The sequence below is a fragment of the Thermobia domestica genome, chromosome 4, assembly GCF_964235325.1.
Source record: "Thermobia domestica chromosome 4, izTheDome1.hap1.1, whole genome shotgun sequence".
Lineage (NCBI taxonomy): Eukaryota > Metazoa > Arthropoda > Insecta > Zygentoma > Lepismatidae > Thermobia > Thermobia domestica.
The window spans coordinates 10,381,067-10,404,467 of record NC_137457.1 but is presented as its reverse complement, the minus strand read 5'-3'; the positions used below and the strand labels follow the sequence as shown (position 1 = coordinate 10,404,467).

At 34.4% G+C, this 23,401-nt stretch overlaps 1 protein-coding gene across 6 annotated transcripts in view; it reads right to left on the bottom strand.

The window, feature by feature from the left end:
• Window positions 1-12,743: 12,743 nt before the first annotated feature.
• The window catches only part of LOC145683708 (uncharacterized), a 179,682-nt gene continuing 169,024 nt past the window's right edge, over window positions 12,744-23,401 (bottom strand). For all 6 annotated transcript variants that reach the window (XM_081755150.1, XM_081755153.1, XM_081755155.1 and 3 more), the window contains 2 exons: window positions 21,265-21,723; window positions 12,744-13,101 (listed from right to left, as the gene is read on the bottom strand). In XM_081755150.1, the coding sequence (XP_081611276.1) occupies window positions 13,067-13,101; window positions 21,265-21,723 (494 nt within the window). In that variant the 3' untranslated portion in view covers window positions 12,744-13,066. The remainder of the gene's footprint in view (window positions 13,102-21,264; window positions 21,724-23,401) is intronic.

The following is a 23,401-nucleotide window of genomic DNA, read 5'->3' as shown; positions in this document are numbered from 1 at the left end:
CAATATGTAGTAGCTGAGGTAAAGTTTGAGTGTTTATAACATAATAGCACTAACAACATGCGTATATTTATTTTAGAAAATGTAAAGTGATATTCAAGCAGATTTTAAGAAATAAAAAATAAAATGTGAAAAGAATAAAATATGGTTATTATTTACATATTTACATATCACCTTCCTCTCTGCATTTTCTCAACTGGACTTGAGACCAGCTACGGTAGCATTAAAAGGTGGACCTGCGAACTAGAAAAGTACTTTACAATCCAGGTCATTATAATTTTGAAATAATTTAAAACAAGAATAAAAATTGAGCTATTGAGACGATATGGAGGGTTCTTGGTATCGGCGTGTTGACGCCTACTCTTACGAAGAACACCAAGTTGTAATATTATTCTGGCTGGAAACTTTAATTTAAATTATAATTTTATATTAAAAGCTTAACATTTAAGCCGTATGCACCTTTTGGACACAAAACAATTAGAAACAACTCATGTATACAAGTTTCAAACATATATTGATCCTGCGAAACAATGCACGATTTATAATATAATGACATGATTTGTGGGAATCCAAGTTTGGAGTGGAGAAATCGTTCGTCTTACTAATAAAATGATGCTGAAAGTTGCTTATTTATCGCGTTATATAACTTGAAAAGTAAAATATTATAGAAGATGCATTCATGTAAGACAGCATCCATGTAGAAATACGTTTATTGAAAGATCTTAACCATCACCCTAGATAATACAATGAAAATAATACAAGTGATAATTATAAAGATACAACAGTGATTAGAATAGCACAGTGGTCGGAGTTGATTACCAAGAAGTCAGTCCTTGATATCTCTCGTGCGTACTCATGTGTTCATGCGATTCCCTTTACAGCGTAATAGGTCATGTAATGATCATAAGCACAACACATACTCACAAACTAATGAGTCCTTTTTGGTCGTCTGCTCTGCATGGGACATCCTGCTAATCCTGTGAAGACAGTTGACACCTTGACACCAAACGTAGTGGCTCGATCGAATATGCACAACAGTATGATTGAAGGTCGAGGATCGAATGTTGATTGATCGTTCAAAATGCCAGTTTTTATACTATTACGAAGACTATTTTGGTTTTTAGGAAAAGCACTTGTTTACACTTGTTTTTCGATATAAAGGAAAATATGTTTTCCTTTTTCTTTAAAATAGCCACCTTGGAAGTGTTTATGTAACATATTTTTGACTTTCATTGGAAATTCCATTTGCGTATTAGTTCTTCTACAACAAAGTCATAGGACTTGTTTTCTTTTTTAATTTTGTGCTGGATCACTTCTTATTTTTTTGTTCTTGGTTCGCTTTTGAAATTACATTCTTTCACAGAGGAAATTTCACAAAATTCACGTGAGTATAGATGTTCTTTTAATTTTTTTCATTACTCATGTCCATTGGAACATGATACTAATCACCATTAAAACGTTTCATGTACAGTAGCTGACGAAGAGGATGAAAGCACTTGAAATCATGTCTGAGGAACACCAGAGAAAGCAATCTTTCGTTATTCGGACTACAACAAACTTATACAGTTCCGTGAACAGAATTGTTGGAATACATTGTTGTAACAATATAAGCAAATTTCGATTGCAACCACTTCGACATGTTTGTGTAATTTCTTCGGGATATCTTGATAAATGTTTTTCAATAATTAAGTGATCTTTCTTTCTAAATTCTGTATGAATATCTCTGTTGGTCTTTAGTATATTATTTAATTGTTGCCTGTGCATAATTGTTTCTTTCGTACTTTTTTATTTATATACGTTTAAAAACTTGTTCCAAAATTCTCACAATACTCATGTACAAACAACATATGGAAGCTCGAGTTTAGACACATGAGCAACACTGATCATCTTAATTCTCCTTGTCACATGAGGCACTATCACTTGAATTCTGCTCAAAAAGTGTGTACAGAAAGGTCAGGATAAATGGACAATTTCACAATAATTTTATTCAATCAATGATACGAAGATTGCGCACATCTCTTATGATCTAAGAGATGAGTTTAGTAATAATATACCAATAATAAGAAAAACATATTTAACGTGAAAACATATTTAACCTGGTGTATTTAAGCTACTTTGTATTCTCATAACATTGCATATTGCACAGAGTGCGACACAAAAAACTAGCCCCGTTCCGGTTAGTACTCAAAACATACAAACCTGTGAACTGAAAAGTACGTTGATCATGTCTTGAGCCTGACCAGATCGTGAAAGTCATAACGACATGTTAAGTTTACAAAGATGAACCATCACCTCAAGCTCATTTCAGCGCTTAGAGTGAGAGTCATCTTGTGGGACATAATGTGTGTGGGACAGATGCTTGCGTGCCGTGTTCAGCTGAAGAATGGATTGTCATAATGAAATTTCACGTGCAGACGAGTTCGATAAAGGAAACAAAGGAAATGTTTACCATTGTGTTTCCTAGTCATCACATTCGCACCAAATTCAGAATTACTGAAGAAATGGATAGCAGCAGCTCACATGGATGCTGTCATGAAAAACATCTCATCCCGACGCAACTGCCTTCAGTTTGACTTAGGGTTGCCAGATTTTGTGAACAAAAAACCGGAACACCAACCTTAGATTGTATATAAGGTCAGGTTTCCTACTCATTTGATCGGAGTCAATTAATTACCTGTATTTTCCCGGTTACTACTCACAATTTTCCAGTTCACTATATACATAGTTAACACAAATGAAGCCATACAAGGGATGTATAAAGAATGTGAAAAAGTAATGTAAGAAGAGCTGCTATTCGTCCCTTACTCCGAATTCCGATTTGTTGTGTTTAACAGGTTGCGCAAATTATGACACACCTTCCCATTTATGATTAAAGGATATTTTTCTTTGTTACCTCATCAGCTGAGTCATAAACACTACCCTACAAGAAATATATTTACGCTAAATTGAGAACGATGAAAACTAAATCTCTTGAAAGACTTATGCAGGCTCTCCAAAAGTTTGGCAGAAAACAAAATCCAGTGTCAAAATTAAATAAGACACATACTTTTACGTGTTTAACTGTCATTTCTTGTGCCAGAGTAAATTGTTACGTAATTTTAGCCTGAAAATTACTGAAAATTTTATCAGATAAATGAAAAAAATATAAACCCAAAATTATTGAATGCGTGCACAGCATCTTTAGAAATATTTATCCACACATAGGAAAATATATTAAAGACAACTCAGTTCTCAGAAGAAGTTGTTCCACAGAAGACGGCACACATAACGAAATAGTTTTAATGTGGTTAACATGCAGCGACTGAGAGCAGTATCATCATTGTTGATTAAAGTTCCCACAATGATGCAGTTCTGCACTGCCGATTGAAGTATAAAACAACTAGTAGTTAAAGCCCGTCACGGGGGAAAATACGTTCTTTTCCATTGAAAGTACTATTCAATAAATTATTTATATAACATATGCCCTCTTAAATATTTTTAAAATTCTTTTCTCCCGCCCCTCTGGAAGCTAAACTGCTCATAGGACGAAAGAATGAATGTGATTTCGAACTCCATGTTGTTGGTTTAGTAAATTTAATTGGCTACACAAATCTTCCGAAAACCTTCCATTTTTAGGTGAGACATACTTTCTTGCAGGTTTTTTTTTTCAATCTGAAGAAGGTAAACCGGGACAAACAGGCGTCCCGAAAGCCTTTTTCGGGATTGTTAATTCTTTTATCGAAAACCGAGACGTCTGGCAACCCTAGTTTAACTTCAACGTCAGTAAGTACATGTTCCATTATTATTTCAAACAGTACATATTGTATACTGAAAAGAACGGAGCTAATTGTTTTGTGCCACACACTGTATTTTTATAACTATCCTATCATTCCTTGTTTCCATTTTGTACTAATACACAATAACACACTCAGCAAGGCTATGTAATAATATGTAAAAAAAAAAAAAAAACCAAAACTCTATCACGTAACAGTTTTAACACAATAACTGTGTCTTCATCAGACTTCCACTCCTTCTGGCTGCTTGGGAGTTGGTCATCACTTATATCCGGAGATCTGTATTTTTATACCGTTTTATAATTTTAACCGATTTTGATTAAAAAGACAACTGATCACTGTACTATTTTATATTTTCTTCACAATTGCAAGAATTTCATACAGAATTTGTTAAAAAAAATGGTCTTAGAGGTTGGAAGAGGAAAATTAGAAAGTATAACACAAATGAATCTTCCATTTGCCTCAAGCAAATATAAATAGTTATTCCTTGTATGGAGAACAGAATGGTTTTTAATTAATTGCCTGCATATTACATTTATATCGTGTCGCTGATATACTACAACAAAATCAGATTAATTCAAAGCCTCAAGAGTATTTTTAATTAGTATTGAGCCAATACGTTTCAAAAAGATTCACAATTTTGAAGTTTTTCTGTATTTTGATAGTAGAGTATCGACTTCTTAAGAGACCATTCATCTTCTAAGATTCACATTTCTACAATAACTCTTACAGTCTAAAGTTTACACATAATGTATGTCATTATTAAAAACATAAGTCAGTAACAAACAAGGGGTATTATTATTGCTGTTACGCTGATTAAAAAGATGCCTGGAGTGAAGGTGTGAATTTCTTAGCATATAATTGTATGTCTATTATTCTTGTGTCAAAGGTCTCTAATTATTCTCCTAAAACTACAATTATGCTAAATTTACCTAATATTAATTAAATCGAACTTTCAAAAGAACTTCTTGTTTAGAAATATTTCTCTGATCGCAGACTTCAAAGTGTATTTACTAGTGCTAAGGATAATTATAAATAATAATTATCAGACGATGTTTCTCAAATAATATTAAAGATGATACAAACTGAGAAGTTGAAAATTACAAAAATATTTAAAAAAAAAAAAAAAAAAAAAAAAGAGCACAGAGGAGAAGATAATAATAATTCACGTATTGACAGAAGAGAATCACTTTCTTATATTCGGGATACTGAGGCAATTTACATAACATAAATATAACTAATCTCTTTATTTTCAGATGTTTATTATTATTATTATTATTATTATTATTATTATTATTATTATTATTATTATTATTATTATTATTACCAGTAAATTCTGTACTTTTGTCGATGATAGTTTCTAAATAAATGAGAACTATTTGTGCTTGATTATTACGTTTAATACTATTAGAAATTAATGAATATTTACTAATTAATTAAGATTCCAGCCAGAATACTAGACATAATTAATATTAAGTGAAATTTAACTTAAGTATTAATAACTATTTTTAAGCTTTCGAAAGTATCATTAATCACTTTGGGGTTATATAATGAAATAAAGTCTTTTAGTTTAACGTCCCACAATATTGCCTTTTTAGTATCACGAGAAAACCCACAAACAAGATGTTGTGCACTGCAAACTTACTTGGTTGGTGATCTCATCAGGAATTCCTCACACCAGAGGTAAAAGCTCTACCCCTGAGCCATCGAGCTCCGCTTCGGGGTCATAGTTTCTTAAAGTTGTACTTCTTAAAATGAAGATATTTGTTGTTGTTCTGAAAAATACATCTGCACCAAGAATTGTTGATATATTTATAACAATTGGCGTCTAAAACTTCTGACAGTGATAAAGTTTCCAGGTTGCATTTCCTTTATGAGTTTTTTGTCTTTGGTTCAGAACATAACCATTTTTATAGTTTATGACGTACGTATGAATACAATATGACCTCCAAACGATGACTAAGCCTGATGTACAGATTTAAGTTTTTAAGCCTTCTTACTGATATTTCTCCAGATACTATTGAACAATTAAGAAATTATATTTTATTATTACTTTTTCTCTGAATTAATCACTATAATATCTGAAATGTTATTCTATTGAATGTAGTTGGTTGTTCATATTTGTAGCTTCTTTCTCTGTTGTGCTTGACAATGATATTTGGTTGAAAGCTTCTTTTTCCTCGTGTATTGCATCAATATTATTTTTGATTTCATTCTTGTGTCAATAAAAATACTTTACTTACAAATTATATGTTTTAGATTCATCATCTGTCATATGTTTTCTTTACAGTGCTCTTCATAAAACTTTCTTTTGTCGATTCGTTGAAAACTTTGGATAGTCATATACTTATCTCGAACATGATATGTATACCGTATGTTGGCGAGAATCTTACAAATATGGAGGCATGCCGCTTGCATTGGCTTTGGAACATATATATTGTTATTCACTATTAGATTCCTGATAGTTCACAGACTTGTACCCGTATAAACGTTTCTTTTGATATTGTCTTAGTGAATTCACCACATTTAATCACCATCTTCAGAACTCTGTACCATGTTAACACAAATATAATGAAAATTTACACTGTCTCCCCTCTTGCTAATATCACTTAAAACACACTACTCTATTTCGATCAAAAATTGACTTTCGTCTTCAGGACAGGTAGAAAAAACAATTGAAACATGGTATGGTATAGGTATTCTGCCATTATAGGTAGGTCACTTGCTGCAACTGAGAATCTTCCATGCTCCACGGTCTTCCGTTAACCTCTTCGTCCTCACGTACGACCTTTCCGTTTTGATATCATCCATTAATTGTAGTCTCCTTCGCCTTCACTCTCTCTTTCCTGCAGGGTTGGCTGGTATAAACCAAGATGGTTTAAACCAGCTGTTAAAAAAAACTGGTTTAAACCAAAAAAAGAAAAAAAGAAAAACTAAAAATGCTTTAAATCGTGTGAACTTAATGGTGACGTCCCGTGTTCAATTCTAGGTCGAACCACAACCCATTTTTCAAGTGTAAACCAAGTAGCGATTCGAGGTGTCCCTTTAAGCGAAAGTCTTCTCCGTGATAACCTTGGTATTTCATAAGGATGTTAAGCATAAACATATGAAATGAAGCCAAATTATATATTTCTACTTGAATGAATGCCTGTTGTTTTATAAAGAAGCCAAGCTTGCCTCTTATTGATGGAGATTGGCAAAATTTATCAACTGCCTACATAGCTTCCAACATCAACTTGGATTTGACTTTGTTTTAATTTTATTGAATAATATCTACATACCAAATTTGTAATTTAATACCTCAGTTTTAGCGTAGTGATTATGATATGTTGACCTTAAAATTTTACATACAAATACATTTAAAGTAATAACAGGATTTTCCCAATGGGAGTTTCTCGATTTATATATAATTCTACTTGTGTAACTGTTTATCTTTTTGTCCTTTTGAAATGACTCTTGACAATTATATTAACAAGTAGGCCTATGTAAAGATCAGTACAACGTATTTTTATCAGGAGTCCTTCGTGAGTGAGTCGGCAATCGCATTTGTGACCAATTAATCCCGGTTTCGTGTCCAAATGGACAATTTCTGTTGCATGTAAGTCGAGAAGCGGTCTGGATTCCGCTTTAAGATTATGTGACCCGCTCCAGCATAACCTTCTTGTTGCATAATAACACCAAGGCGAAACAAACTAATTTAAATACATAGAGTAAATTATTTAAACCAAAAAAAAAAAAAGGGTTTAAACAAAAAAAAACTGTTTTTTCTGTTTTTTCAATAAAAAAAAACATGGTTTTTGCCAACCCTTCTTTCCTGCCACCACACCTTGTAGCACATCCCTCATGATATAGTTCCTTCTTAGAAAATGTCCCAACCAGCTTCTCTTCCTCTTCTTAATAATATCTAAAATTGCTCTTTTCTCCCCTACTATTCCTAACACACTGTCATTCGTTTTCTGTTCGACCCAGCTAATTCGCTCCATTTTTCTCCACACACACGCTTCGAAAGCTTCAGTCGTTTCTCATCATTTTTGCGTAATGTCCATGATCCTGACCCATACAGCATAGAATTGAAATATATGCAAATAAAATTATATTATGATATACATAAAGGGTTCAGAAAAAAGAACTTATATGAATTTAAATTAGTGAGTATAATGACATATTATAGTATCTTGATCTATTGTGAGTGTTGTAAATGTCATTCTTTTCCTGAAAAAAGTTTTATTAAATCTTTCAACTTGAACAGTTATACTATGTTGGTCAAGATATAACAATTTGTTTTCATTTTTCGCTCCTATCAGATACGGACAAAATTGTGCCAAAATATATTTTAGTAGTATTATATGTCGTTTGTAGCAAATTAGAGACATAAATTTACATTTCCCTATAAAATTTTTACGATAGACTTTCTATTTCTATATATTACAACTTGAAGCCTTCGAAATGTGGGTGTGGAGAAGAATGGAGCTAATTAGCTGGGTCGAGCGAAAAACGAATGAGAGGTTGTTAGAAATGATAGAGGACAAAAGAACAATTTTAGATATTATTAAGAAGAGGAAGAGACACTGGTTGGGATATTGGATAAGAAAGAACTCTATCATGAGAGACGTGCTAGGGGTTATGGCGGCAGGAAAGAAAGGGAGGGTGCGAAGGAGACTACAATTGATGGACAATATCAAAACGGAAAAATCGTACGTGAAGACGAAGAGGTTTGTGGAAAACCCTGGAGCATGGAAGTCTCTCAGTTGCAGTAAGTGAGTTACCAATAATGGCAGAATACCTACGATGATGATGATGATGATGATATAATTTTTATCGTAACTTATGAGGTGTGCTGGATAACCTTTTAAATACATTATCGTAAAGTTTGTAACTTCAGTCATATCTTAAAACTTACGTAGGCGTATTTTTATTCATTATATTTTATGTATGAACAGTATCTATACTCAACTTACAAGTTTACAAGCTTCAACACTTACATCGTACTTTATTCTACTACTACAAAAACGAGGTTATGACTATAAAACTTCGAGTAGGATTTCAGTAACAGAGATAAGTTTAATAGGAAATACTTTCGTAAAGATCGAATAAGATCTACCACTACAAAAACGAGGTTATGGCTATTAAACTTGGAGTAGGATTTCAGCAACAGAGATAAGTTTAATAAGAAATACTTTCGTAAAGATCGAATAAGATCTACCACTACAAAAACAAGGTTATGACTATTAAACTTGGAGTAGGATTTCAGCAACAGAGGTAAGTTTAATAGGAAATACTTTCGTAAAGATCGAATAAGATCTACCACTACAAAAACGAGGTTATGACTATTAAACTTGGAGTAGGATTTCAGCAACAGAGATAAGTTTAATAAGAAATACTTTTGTAAAGATCGAATAAGATCTACCACTACAAAAACAAGGTTATGACTATAAAACTTGGAGTAGGATTTCAGCAACCGAGATAAGTTTAATAAGAAAATCCTTTCGTAAAGATCGAATAAGAATCAAATAAGGTTACTCCCTGGTCAATCAAGATAGTACCGGGGAGAAAAAGTAGATATATCTAGGATATGCTGGTGTAAAAGTGTAATAAAAATGAAACAAATTCTACACATTCAAACTAACATGAAAATGACCACAAAATTAAAAAATAAGAACTATAGAAGAAGACAAAATATAAAATAATGTGGAAGAAACGAGAAGGAGGTAAGAAGAGATCAGAATAAAGGATAGTAGAATAAAAGAAGTCGTTCTAGGACTTCGTACATATCTAGACTCACCGACGTTCTAGAATCGTGGCTTTACAGTGAAAAAGTATTAATATTTTGATAAACAATTCATTCTCCTTGATTCTCGAAGAACAATATGAGTGGTGTTCTTTATACACAATATTGCTTTTATTACATTTTAAATATACAGAGTCCGACAGAAAAAATGTATACACTCTTTGTCATCTTGTATCAGGTTACTGACACTGACAATTGTTCTGAAATATTAGTATGCTATAGTATGATCTTTCGCCCAACAGACGTTGACATTGTTTTCAGTTAAAATTACGTTGTAATACGTTGTTTTTTGCTCAACAGCTGTCGGTACTGTCAGAACATTAGTGAGATAAGAAAATGGCAGGAGCACACGTGACGTTCGAGCAGCGTAAGTTAGCTCGGGCCTACAAAGCATCTATCACATCGGACCAGGGCCGGGCTTGGGCCGTGAATTTTTAAATATACAACCATATTTCTCGGGCTTTTCCGGGCCTATCTTTGTAAATATATTGTAAAACGATATAAATTGCACTGTTCTTTCTGCAGAATTTTTAAAGCACAACTACAAAATTAAACCTCTAATTACTTTAAATAAAAATACAATTTTGCATGAATTATTAAGTTTCTGTAATTCAGGCTTATTTCGGGCTAATTTGATTATCACAAGAGTTCGGTCCTAAATGCTAAGACATATTTCGGACTCGGTTAGGGCCTCACATTGTAAATTCACGGACCCGGCCGGGCCCGGGCTAAAAATTCCGGCCCGTGCAGACCTTTAGCGTAAGCATGTTTTCAAGCGTTTTATCAGGTTTGGGAATGCCATCGAAGTGCAGCGTCAGTGAACAGGATAGTTTGGTACTGAACCACCAACCCGTCTAACATTCAAACACATTGTTAACAAGTTTGAAGCGCATGGAACGATTACAGAGGCATGTGCATCGGCCTCCATTGATACGTTGACCGCTGCAGCCACCGATCGTCGCACTGTTAGATGTTTGGCCTCCAATGGCCAACATTTTGAACATCTAATGTAAGCATATTCTTACTTGAATGTTTGTAATATATGTTTCAACAATAGTTAAATGTAATTAAAAATATGATATATAATTTTTTTTCTTAAACAATGTATACATTTTTTTTGGTGGACTCTGTACGTATTATCATTTTCAGCAAAGAAGGAATCGGATAATTTAGGAAAAGATTTTATAAGTGTAGTATTTATCCAAATTGAATTCAGAAATTCAACTTAGGTTTAAATTGACTATTGAAAATAGAGCAGTGAATACATCATCCTCGGTTGAGCTATGGAAATTTTAGTAGCTTAGATAAAAAAAAAAATCTCTCTTTCTTTCAGAAAGGGTTATAGCTATTTCAGTTCACGTATATTACAACTTACATTAAGAAGTAAAGTAATTAGATCAGAAATTAAGATGCAGTTTCTATTTTAAAAATCCATAATAGTCCACTGGATTTATAATACAAATAACACCTTAGTTTAAAATTAAATTTCATATTAAAGCTGAATTAAATGTTTTACAATTTTATAATTAGTCAAATGGTTATAAAGTGGGTTTCCTATATACATACTTCCTGTGTCGATTGCAAAATCTTTATGCTTCTCTATCCGTAACGATGAATGTTAAAGTCTAACTTGTTATGCCATAGATTGAGAATTATAATGTTACTCGTACTGTTGTTGCATAAAAGTTCATTCTATTTAGTAATCTAGAAATGTTTCTTTTCATAGAAGACGATAGCTAAATCTATTTACCCCTGTGGAAACTTCATAGAAACAGATATACATGAGATTTACCAATGATTGTATTTCTTAAACCACCAAAAAAGTTTATGGTGATGTTACTACGAGGCGTATCCAAAAAGTAACTTAGCTGCGCGTCCGATAGCTAAGAAACTGTATGTTACGCAAAGCGACTGCATGCACGTGAGAGAGTAAGGTTTTAGCATGGCACATGCGCCAGCGGAATTTCCCTAGTGCTCTCAGTAGCGTTCTGGCAGTGGTTGAAGATAGACGTTCCTATTCCAGTTTCCGCCGCGTGTGAAGTGCGAGCAGTTATAAAATTTTTGAATGCACAAGGCATAGCGCCGATTGAAATCCATCGTCAGTTCTGCCAGGTCTATGGACTTAACATCATGAGCAAGCAGATGGTGTGTTGCTGGTGTAGACAATTTGCAGCAGGACGCTAAAATGTGCATGATGAGTCCTGTAAGGAATCCATCCATGTTTCATCCCCTGTGATGATCCGGTCCAGAAACTTTTTTCCCTCATCGTGGTGTCGTTGACAAAATATCAATGCTGACCCCATGCGCCTTGCTTTGTGTTTTGGAGTCAGTTGCCTCGGCATCCGCCTGGCACACAACTTCTTGAACAACAGGCGCTCTCTAACAATGGTGTGCAATAAGGAGCGGAAAATCAGCGGGAACGGCTGAATTTAGTTATTGTGAGGCGACGATTCTGCATGATGCGTTCCCGAACAAGGTCTACAAGGTTGTATATGATGATTATTGACCTCCCACTGCGCTCCTCGTCTTGCACATTTTGGCGTCCTTTGATTGTCTACACCAGTAACGCACTATCTATTTGCTCATAACGTTAGGCCCATAAACCTGGCACAGCTGACGATGGATTTCAATCGGCACTATGTACTGAGCATGCAAAAACTTTATCACTGCTCCTACTTTACAACCGCGGCGGGAGCTGAAATAGGAACGTCATCTTCAACCACTACCACGACGCTACTGAGAGCACTAGGGAAGTACCGCTGGCGCATGCACCATGTTAGGACTTTATTCTTTCAAGTGCACACAGTCGCTTCGCAAAACATATGGTTTCCTAGCTGTGGAACGCGTTGGAAAGTAACTTTTTGGATGCACCTCGTACTTTTCATAGAAACTAATATAAATAAGATTTACCAATGTTTATATTTCCTAAACCACCAAAATGGGTTTGTGATAATGTTACTAGTCAGGGTTGATTTCGAAATAAAGTTTTCTGTTCTATTTCGTATTTTGAAACTTTAAATTGAATAATAGAGACATTCCTTTTTTTTTACCTTGTAAACTTATACAGAATCTTTGGTATAATTAATAGAAAAAATGCAATAAATAGCCCCTATTAACTAACAACGGTTGCAGTGTTATGATATCTTTTTATTTCTGAGAAATAAATTTATAAACAATAAAATGTATTTATTTAGAAACTCAATATTTATTTAGAAAATCAATTTCTTCCAAATTTTATAAATAATTTTTGCATTTTGATAAATTTACTTAATTTTAAAGTGATACACAGAATCATTGCAATGTTTACTAATTCCCGGAATGTTCCAATGGAAAGTTGTCTATTTTGTACTATGTTTTTGTAAATAGATATAACTACATACAAGTTTGTTGACACTATTAGAATGAAATCGTCTTTTTCAGTTGTTAATCAATATGTCTTTGGTGATAGCACTGCTGTATCACTTATGGTTTACCGATTGCTTAGAAACAAAGTTACTGTATCACATTACTAAACCAATGATGGTGCTATACCTCTTCTTGCGCCTGAAAGAGAAATAAAAAAAATAAGTCATATTTATTTGGTAGATATATAGAATATAATTTTGTATAGAAAATTACACATTACTTAAGAATATTTAAATTTCATTCTAATACAAATGGAGCAAACAATCAAATTGTATATTTATAAAACACTATTAAATTATGTTGCTTTATCTTGTATTGTAATTTTACCTCAGGAATATGTATATTAAATGTTGACAATTTTGTGTCTATAAAATGTGGTTCTAGGGAAACTTTGAACAACATTCTTGCAGAATTCGGAATACAGGAAAAGTTAGTTAGATTAATTAAAATGTGTTTAAATGAATCCAAAAGTAAAGTCCGAGTAGGAAAATTCTTGTCCCCGAGCTTCCACGTCGAGAATGGCCCGAAACAAGGAGATGCGTTATCGCCATTATTATTTAACTTTGTTTTGGGGTACGCTATAAAGAAAATCAAAGATAGCAACCAGGGCCGAAAGCTGAACGGTATTCACAAGTTGTGGCGTATACTAATGATGTAAATGTGATTGGGGATGATAAGAAAACAATAGAAAGAAATGCAGAGGCCTTATTAAACGTATGCAGGAACATGAGTTTGGAAGTAAATGCAGAAAATACTAAACACATGGAAGTTCTCTGGGAAAGTAATAGTGCAAATTTTGGATGTGTCGAAGTATCAAATAATTCTTTTGATAAAGTGGATACTTTCAAGTATCTAAGATCAATATTCACAGTCGAAAACCATATTCATGAATAAATTAGATGTCGACTAAAAGTAGGGAACTACTGTTATTCAGTTCAAAATATTTTGTCGTCGTGAATTGTCAAGGAATTTGAAGCTTAAAATATATACGATGATAATCATGCCTGTTGTTCTACATGGTTGCGAAATATGGTCGCTTACTTTAAGGGAAAAACGCAGACTGGAAGTATTTGAGAATAAAATGCTAAGAAGAATATCCGGACCCAAGAGGAACGGGAATGGGGAACGGTGGAAACTTCACAACGAGGCACTGCATAATTTATATCGTATACCAAACATTGTTAGGGTCATCAAATCTAGGAAGTTCAGGTGGGCAGGTCATGTAGCTAGAATGAACGAAAGCAGGAACGCTTTCAAAGGTTTGATTGGGAACCCAATCGAGAAACGTCTATTATTAATACCTAGGTGTAGATAGGAGGATAATATTAAGATGGATCTCGCTGAGATAGGAATATAAAGTAGAAACTGGATCCAGTTGGTTAAGAATAGAAGTTAATGGAGAGCTTATGTGAATGCGGCATTGAACCTCCGGGTTCCACAGGCCATAGAGTTAGATAGTTAGTTAAAATCTGTTTCTCAAAGATGACTACTTGGATCACGCAGTGACACTATTAAGATTGTATTGTTAGTACTACTACGTTGCTCCACACAATAACTTTTGGACGAATCCGAATTTTTAAATTCCGTTGTTTGCAATAAACATCTAGAGCGATTAGACAGGCCAAATTCGTTAATAGAATCAATCTCTTAATTACGCTGACTTTAACGGTAGCTCTCCACGTGCCATTTAAAATGTATAGGATGATTCTTTAAAACTCACATATTTCATTTGGGTCTAGAATTTCTAACTGAAGTCCCATTTTCAAGCGGTTTGTGGCAAATGATCAAGGAAGGATGGAAGATTTATGAAACTATGTTTACTGGTTTAAATTCATCTGAGATATCGGCCACGCCTCAATAAAAACAGCAATAGTCGGCAGTGAACCTTACAATTGAAATGAAGTGCGGTGCTGTGTGAAGATTTGAGTTCTTTTCGTTAGATGGCAACCTCACCAAGGTCAATAAGATACAGGAAACTAGGCCGTTGTATCGGGAATTGTGCTGTTCAGTTCTGTGCTACTGTGTGGGTATGATCAGGACGCAGTGAGAATAGTGTACTCTATGGAGCAACATGAGTTTATCGTTAAAAGCTTTTGGGAATTGGAATCTATTGTTGCTACATAAAGGGCAATTTAGGAACAAATTTGCCTCACGTTCTGCCCCATATACGAACATAATATGATCGCTATAGTGAATAAATTGGAAGAAACAAGATCGCTTCTGAGTGAGACAGGTAAGTATCGGTCCCCGGATTCGGGTGTTGTAGAAGATATCAGTTATCGACTCCTTAGGTCGCCCAAGAAATCTCTCCGTCGTTTGTCGCAAGAAACCGGCTGTAGCTATTCAACACGTTATTTATGTTTGTTGCCACTAACACTTAATTTGCATTTTGCAATTTTGCTTCAGAAATTCAAAACCTCATTCCAACAGTAAAGTACACTGGCGAAAATTTGCTGTTTCTCTTGAGGCGTGATCGATATTATCCCGGATGAACTTAAACCAGTAAACATTGTGCCATAAAATCTTCCATCCTTCCTTGATCATTTGTCACAAACCGCATGAAAATCGGACTTCAGTTAGAAATTTTAGACTCAAATGAAACCCGCGAGTTTTTTTAAAAAAAATCACCCAACCTAATATTCCCTTAGCTTAATGCATCCTAGATATTAGCAAAGAAATGTTGGTTACAATAATAGAAACCATTATCCTCATTACTGTCTCCAAATGTAAACTTTATCCAGCTTATAAACATAGTTTCTGGAAAGAAAGGCATAAAATTATCATTGTTCTTTCATATGTTTGGTCATATGGAGATCACTTGGTGATTGAGGGCTTCCAACAGACATTTTCTTGATAGAAACACATAACAATTGGAAAGTAGCAGATGGCATGAAAATATTTTTTTCATTAAGGTCTTTAGAGCAATATAGTATTTCATCCGCATGTTCCTTCTAGCAAATATATATAAAAAATATAACACATTCTTTTTATATAATAGAAAAGTGAAGGATTGAATTTCCGTGTACATTATTTAGACTCTACCTACAGAACATTGCAATATAAATCCTTGTAAAAAAAAAAAAAAAAAAAAAGGATCTTGATCTTTTCTGAGATTCAGTGAGTGAGAGCATATTGTTCGGATAACTCCGCGTTTTGAATGAGACCAACAAAGAAAATTGAATTTAGCTTCGAATTATTTTTCTCATCAAAGAGGCTCGCCGTCAATTCAGTTTTAAAACTTCTGCTCTATTATATTTCTTCCAAGGTTGAAAAAAAATCATTCTCATGAAAGCTAGTCTTTGCATAAGCATTTCGGTGCTTTGTATTCTCATATTTTTAGTTGTCTGAAATTTACGACTGGCAATAGATTTCGAGAATAAAGTTCTTGTTTATATAAATAAAAAAAAAATACAAGAATCAAGAAAAAAATCAGCACTTTGGATAGGCGCAACAAGCCACCTAAGAAAAGAACAACTTGTTTCTATTGTCAAATCTTGTAAAACAACATACCACTCATTTTCCTTGCCATTTAAGCTATATGAGTATTCCAACCCAGTGGTTCTGAAACTTGTTGTTACTACAACCCACATTAAATAATAAAAAGTATTTTATGGCCCACCTGCTTTTATTCAAATGCATATTGACATTCTACGTGACGATGGTGGTGTGTTTCAAAGCAATTAAATTTTCTAAATCTAATTCCAGTTTGTTCAATAATAGTCCGTATGAGTGATTAACATGAAATTTATTTGGTGATGTTATGAACACATCGAGCGACCATGAATCTTGCAGAATAGAGCTCGATGCTTAAAGTTTAATAAATCAAAATTTAGTTGGTTTATTTTATGTCTATCGTAAATGTATCATTTTCAAATTAAATTGTAATGTATATTTATGAATATAATAGTCCTGTCGGTACGAGAATATCAGTCGGTGACGATCGAGCAAGCGTAATGTAAATTTCTTTCTCATTAACTGTATCCAATGTCGGATTTAGGTTTGATGGGGTCCTAAGCTATTGCAGATGGCGCCACTATTACTAGCGGGGCTGGGAAACGGCTCGATTACATGTGGCGCTGGGTTACATGTGGCCCCATTCCATCACAAGCGGGGCTGAGAAACATGCTCCAATTACAAGCCAAGCTGAAAAACAGGGCCCCTTTCATAACAAATTAGTACATAATACAAAATACCGTTGTTGTATGTGCGTTTTATCGTATGTTCTTATTTTATTATTTTGAAATTACATTACCGCCAGTTTTTTCTTTAATTTTTTCGGGGCCCCCCAAAAGAGTGAGGCCCTAAGCTATAGCCTGTTTAGCTTATTCGGCGCTGACTATATCATATAAAATTGTGAGCAAAGAGAAAGGCAAGACAGAGCTAACACCACTCCCGACGTAATGCCATATCCATGACAGATTTTGAAACTCATTATCTCTACTGACTATATAACAGGGCACGACTCTGAGTAACCACTTACTTTTCACCTCATTAACAAATGCTTCCAATTTTCGTTTTCTGAATAGTACTTCACAATATATGTGTCTGCATCAAAAGAAATTTTTATAAATAAAAGGAGAAACTTCTCGCGAACCACACTTTAAGAAACATTTTCTAACCTATTCCTTTGCAGTGTGAAACTTTTAGTGCTTATAAAGATGACCCCAAAAATATTAAATTTAGTAGTTTTTCTTTCATATTCTTCAATCATTTAAGAAATTTAAGGTGATCAACAGACATTATGAGTATTCTGAACAAAATTCTAGATACATCTTACATTTTGAAACTGCTGCACGATTAAATATTATGTTGGATGGCGATATTAGGAATAGTATCTGAAGGAATATGAGTATTAGGGTGGGCCGAAAAAAAACTTTTTTTTTTTTTTTTTTTTTTTTTTTTTGGAATTTCGATTGGCCGGGTTGCGGAAAAGTTGCCTCGTGTTAGTGGTAGACAACACACAAAATTTGGATTTTTTTCGTCAACCCCTTCCTGTGCCTCATCGGACTTGAATATTTTTATAGCTGCAGCTATGCCACCCGTACGAAATTACGAAGAAAATTATGCTCCACAGCCATTTTTGTTTTAATTTTCGATTGGCCGGGTGGTGGAAAAGTTGTCCCGTGTTAGTGGTAGTCTACACAGAAAATTTGGATCTTTTTGGTCATCCCTTTCCTTTGCCTCGTGGAACTTGAATATTTTATAGCTGCAGCTATGCAACCCGCACGACGTTACGAAGAAAATTGTGCTGCACAGCTATAACCTTTCGTTCTTTTTCACATTGAAGCGCTCTGGGGCCGAAAATAAAAGTGAGATGCGACAGTGTTCCTATGAGGCAAAGGAAGGGGTTGACCCAAAAAATCCAAGTTTTGTATGTTGACTACCACTAACACGGGGCAATTTTTTCCAAAACCCGACAATCGAAATTCCAAAAAAAGTATTTTTCGGCCCACCCTGATGAGTATTCTGAACAAAATTCTAGATACATCTTTACATTTTGAAACTGCTGCATGATTAAATATCATATGTTGGATGGCGATATTAGGAATAGTATCTGACGGAATATGAGTATCATAGGGGAGATTTAGAATCTGAAACGAAAATTTTAAATGAGAAAAGCTCAGCACTCGTTTTGTTTTAAGACTATAATTTAATATGAGATGGGTTCTAGAATCATTTTATCTTTAAGGAGATAAGCGATATTGGTGATCTTTATATGCTTAATATGGTGGTATGACGAATTAACAAAGCAAGTTGTTTTGCCTAGTTCTTATGAACCTGAACCAATATCTAGTAAAGTTGAGTTGAGTTGAGTGATTTTGAGTTTAAAGTTCCTTGCAGCAGCGAGGCTATATAAAACGGGACATATTGATTAATGTGGAATCCGAACCACCTGAGCTCCCACCGGGAATCGAACCCGGGCCTCCCACGCCAAAGGTGCGTACGCTAACGGCTTAGCCACGAAAGAGCTCATCTAGTAATGTTGTGATAGACAAATACATTATTCTTTATTGAAGAAAGCAAACGTTGTGAATTCTAGCTTAGGATACGAAGTCTCTGAAATGGTTTCACAGGTAAATCTCGAGGAATATTAATCTGGAGATCCAAATGGAAAGCTCAAGAGTCCTGCCTGGTGCATAATAATTTAATTATTGTGTGACATAAAGAATATCTGGTGCATAATCATTTAATTATCGTGTGACATAAAGAATATCTGGTGCATAATCATTTAATTATCGTGTGACATAAAGAATATCTGGTGCATAATCATTTAATTATCGTGTGACATAAAGAATATCTGGTGCATAATCATTTAATTATCGTGTGACATAAAGAATATCTGGTGCATAATAATTTAATTATCGTGTGACATAAAGAATATCACAACAATTGTCGACTCTGTTTATGATGGACTTCCGTAAAATTAAAGGTGTGATTTTCAATATATCTTTAATTCAAAATATAAAAACTGAAATTTTAAACATAAACAAGGAGACAATAACACCCCACTTCTTTGAAATCATGAAGCACACACATCAATATAACTTATACAACAGACTAAAGTCCCGCAAGTTTATCAACTAAGTTGTAACCGTAACAAGAACCTCTTTCAATATTAACATGGCAAGGGATTTGATTTATATTTATATATACGTAAGCAGCTAACTCCAAAAACTGTTCCAAGTGCCTTTCCGTTCCTTTCAGATTTATTGTTGAGTGAATGCAAATGACGATACTTAATAGCTGTCAGTCGCCGAAGGAACAAATTTCTGATAATAGTTGTCTTATCAAACCGCAGAGCGTGTTCTCATTACAAACAAAGTACAGTCAAAACCAGATATAACAACATTGCTTTTAACTACGTACTGAGTATAACGGTTCCATCTACACTCTATATAAAAACTGAATTTAAAATATCATTTAGTACGACATTGCTTATTACAACATTTCGTATAAAACGACTTATTTTTATCACATTATCGGAGAAATGTATTGACTATAACGTTCAATGTTGATTTTTGTTTGTTACGTATTTGGAGATTGCTGACAACAATGCAAGGTTTATTTTCAAACTTTTGTTTTCAGTATATTATAGATATCAAAACAGTGTGTCTGTTAAATAGTCAAGGCAAGCATCGCTCTGAAGATGTCGCAACAGAAAAGGAAAATGCTTAATATCGAAGAAAGGTCACACATAATATGGCGATTAGAAAACAGAGAACAAACGTCATCATCAAGATCTATCACACTCAACACTTTCTACAATTTGGAGGGAAAAAATGAAAAATCGAAATCTTTGAATTTTACGTCCCACGGTTATGCCAGATAGGCTAAAGGAGACGGTGATGATGAGAAATGAATGAAATAGCAGAACGAAGAAAGTGAAAGAAAACGGGAGAACCCGAGAAAACCCATGCATACGGTATTAGTTCATCACAAAGCTCACTTGGCGTGACCTGGTATCGAACCAGGGACCCCATGCATCAGATTTGAAAGCTCTACCACTGAACTACCGCTGCCCTAAAATTTGGGAGGACAGATAGAAAATACCGTCTCTTTTTGAACAAAATTCTTTAATAATCAAGCGGGCCAGATCATCCGACCACAAAGAGATTGAAGATTTAATCCTCTTCAATCCCACTCCACAAATTTTGTATTGTATGTACTGTATTTCAGTTACTTTATTTTTTTTAAAAAAAAAAAAGTTTTAGCTTTATTCTGTTCATTAGCCATATAAGTGTACAGTCTAAAACTTATAGACGAAATTTTTGAGCAAATAAAGGAAAACTCAGTATGTGCTACTATCGGCTATAACGACCGTAAATTTACGGTCCCTTCGGAGTCGTTATAAGGTTTTTTTTCGACATTTTTTTAGGTACTTACTAGTCGCTATAACTTCATCCATATTGATTCTGGAACTATTACTTAAATAATTAATACTTTTTTGACCAGAGTATATACTTACTTATTAAAATTAAAATAAGTCGTCAACAGTTTCAATAACTTAATGTTATCTTCATCAGGAGTTAACGTGTAATGAAGATAACCTGAAGCTATTGAAAGAGTTACGATTCATCTTCATTTTAATAACTAAGTATACACTATGATTAGAAAAGTATTAGTTATTTAAATACGTTGCAACGTTATTTGCATGTTAATACGTATTTGGTTTCAATCATTGCTTATGAGTTTTTGAGGATTCAGTAACTGAGTGGGATGTAACTGCTATTAAAATTTTAGATGTTAATTTACGTAAACAACTCGATCATTAAAGAAAAGTAATACAATTAAATAGTAAACCTGTATATCCAGGACGTCCATAAACTGGTAAGCCTGGTCCACCTGCGGAACCCCATGGTCCACCACCAGCAGAACCTGCTCCGGCTCCAGCTCCAGCACCGGCACCTGGTCCAGGTGGATGCCAACCACCAGGTCTACCAGGACCACCTACTCCTATTGGTGCTCCACCAGCCGAAGGATTCCAATTACGTCTTTGACTTCCATTTGCAGCACTTCCAGCTCCAGCTCCAATTCCGGAACCAGGTCCATTATTACCAGGATTCCAACCTGGTCCTGGCCTAGCATGTGGTCCAGCCCCAGCCCCAGCTCCAGCTCCTGCACCTGCACCTGCACCGGGTCCAGTCCATCCGGGTCTTCCAGTTGCCCCTGCACCTGCCCCGGCTCCTGCTCCTGCTCCTGGTCCAGTTCCACCACCATTCCAGCCAACTGAACCAGCTCCGGCACCAGCTCCGCCACCAGCTAAAATCACATTAAAACTCTGTTGCACCGAAAATATTCATTACATTATGAAGAAGAACAGTCCTGCCTTGTACTTCGAATTTATGTGATTTACTGATACGGTTTCGGTGTTTACTGAGTCGTTCTTCGGTGACGTCTAAAAGTGAATATCTAACTGTACAATACACATTTTTTTCAAAATAAAAAAATATATATGTAGATAAATAAATAAAAATAAGAAGATAAAAATAAAATAAAATAAAATAAAATAAAAATAAATTCTTGAGGAGTGAAGCTAACTTTTTTTTCTGAGAAGAGTTCCACAGAAAAGTTAGGAATCTTAACAATGCGTCTAATTTAACAATTTTTAGGCGCCACTGAAGAAGGTGAAAGAAAACATTGAAACCGTAGAAGTAAATAAAAACTGAGGTACGAAGTAAGACTATTTTTATTTAAAAATGTCTATTACAGTATCTACCAGAAATATATTAATAATAATTGGTAATACGGATGGTATTTCCTTCTAGCAAACTTTTGAAAATTGGATGCTTTCTTCCGTCCTCGTATTTAACCAACAACGTTATATAACGACATCTGTTGTCAAACTTTGGATTTCTATGAAAGATACGGAAGAAAATGAAGTATGCTATCTGAAAATTTAATCTTTAATCTATCTAATCTAATCTTTAATCTATCTAATCTAATATATCTAATTTAATCTTTAATCTATCTAATCTAATCTTTAATGTAATCTATCTAATCTAATCTATCTAATCTTGTATCATGATTATTGTAAAATTATGTCAAATAAAACGATGCTTCTTGTTATTTCTTCGAAAATGCTTTTCAGTTAAAATTAGAAACCCACAAAAGTCTCACCAAATCGTACACACATGCAACGAAAGTAACACACTAACGATATACCAGAAACACAGAAGTAACACTTAACATTCTTCCTTATAAACGTTTAATTTAAAGAAATAGAAAAGCTCGGATACTCGGATACCAAGCTAATGGTCGTTCTGCCGTGAGAGAAGTCAGATCTGCTACCAGCAAGCATGTTCATTACATCTAAAATTTGAACATAATAAGCTGGAATCAACATCGAAAAAATCGAAAATCATGAGAAAATATCCCGTTAAAACGCGCCGTTACGAGTTAGAGTAAAACAAAGAGAATTTGAAGAGGTCGATAATTTTAAGTATCTGGGAAGTATTTTAACGAGAGACGCTTACTGTACCAAAGAGATTAGGTCCAAAATTGCCATAGCTAAAGAAGCATTCAACTAGAAAATATCACTCTTAACTAACAGGCTCAATATTGGACTTAAGAAGTTGGTGAAGTGCTATATATGGAGCATTGGACTTTATAGTTCAGAGACTTGGACATTACGGAAGTTTGAGAAGAAATATTTAGAGAGCTTCGAAATGTGGTGTTGGAGGAATATGGAGAAGATAAAATGGACAGAGGGAGAAACAAACGAGGATGTTTTAAAACGGATAGGAGAGAAGAGAACGCTTCTAGCCAGCTTCCTTCGTTGGAAGGCCAATTAGATTCGACATGTCTTGCGAAGAAATTGTCTTTTTCATATCACCATAGAAGGAAAGATGGAAGGAACGCAAGGAGTAGGAAGAAGAAGAAGAACACAGTTGATCGATGATTTGAAAGATAGGAGAAAATATTGGAAGTTAAAAGGGGA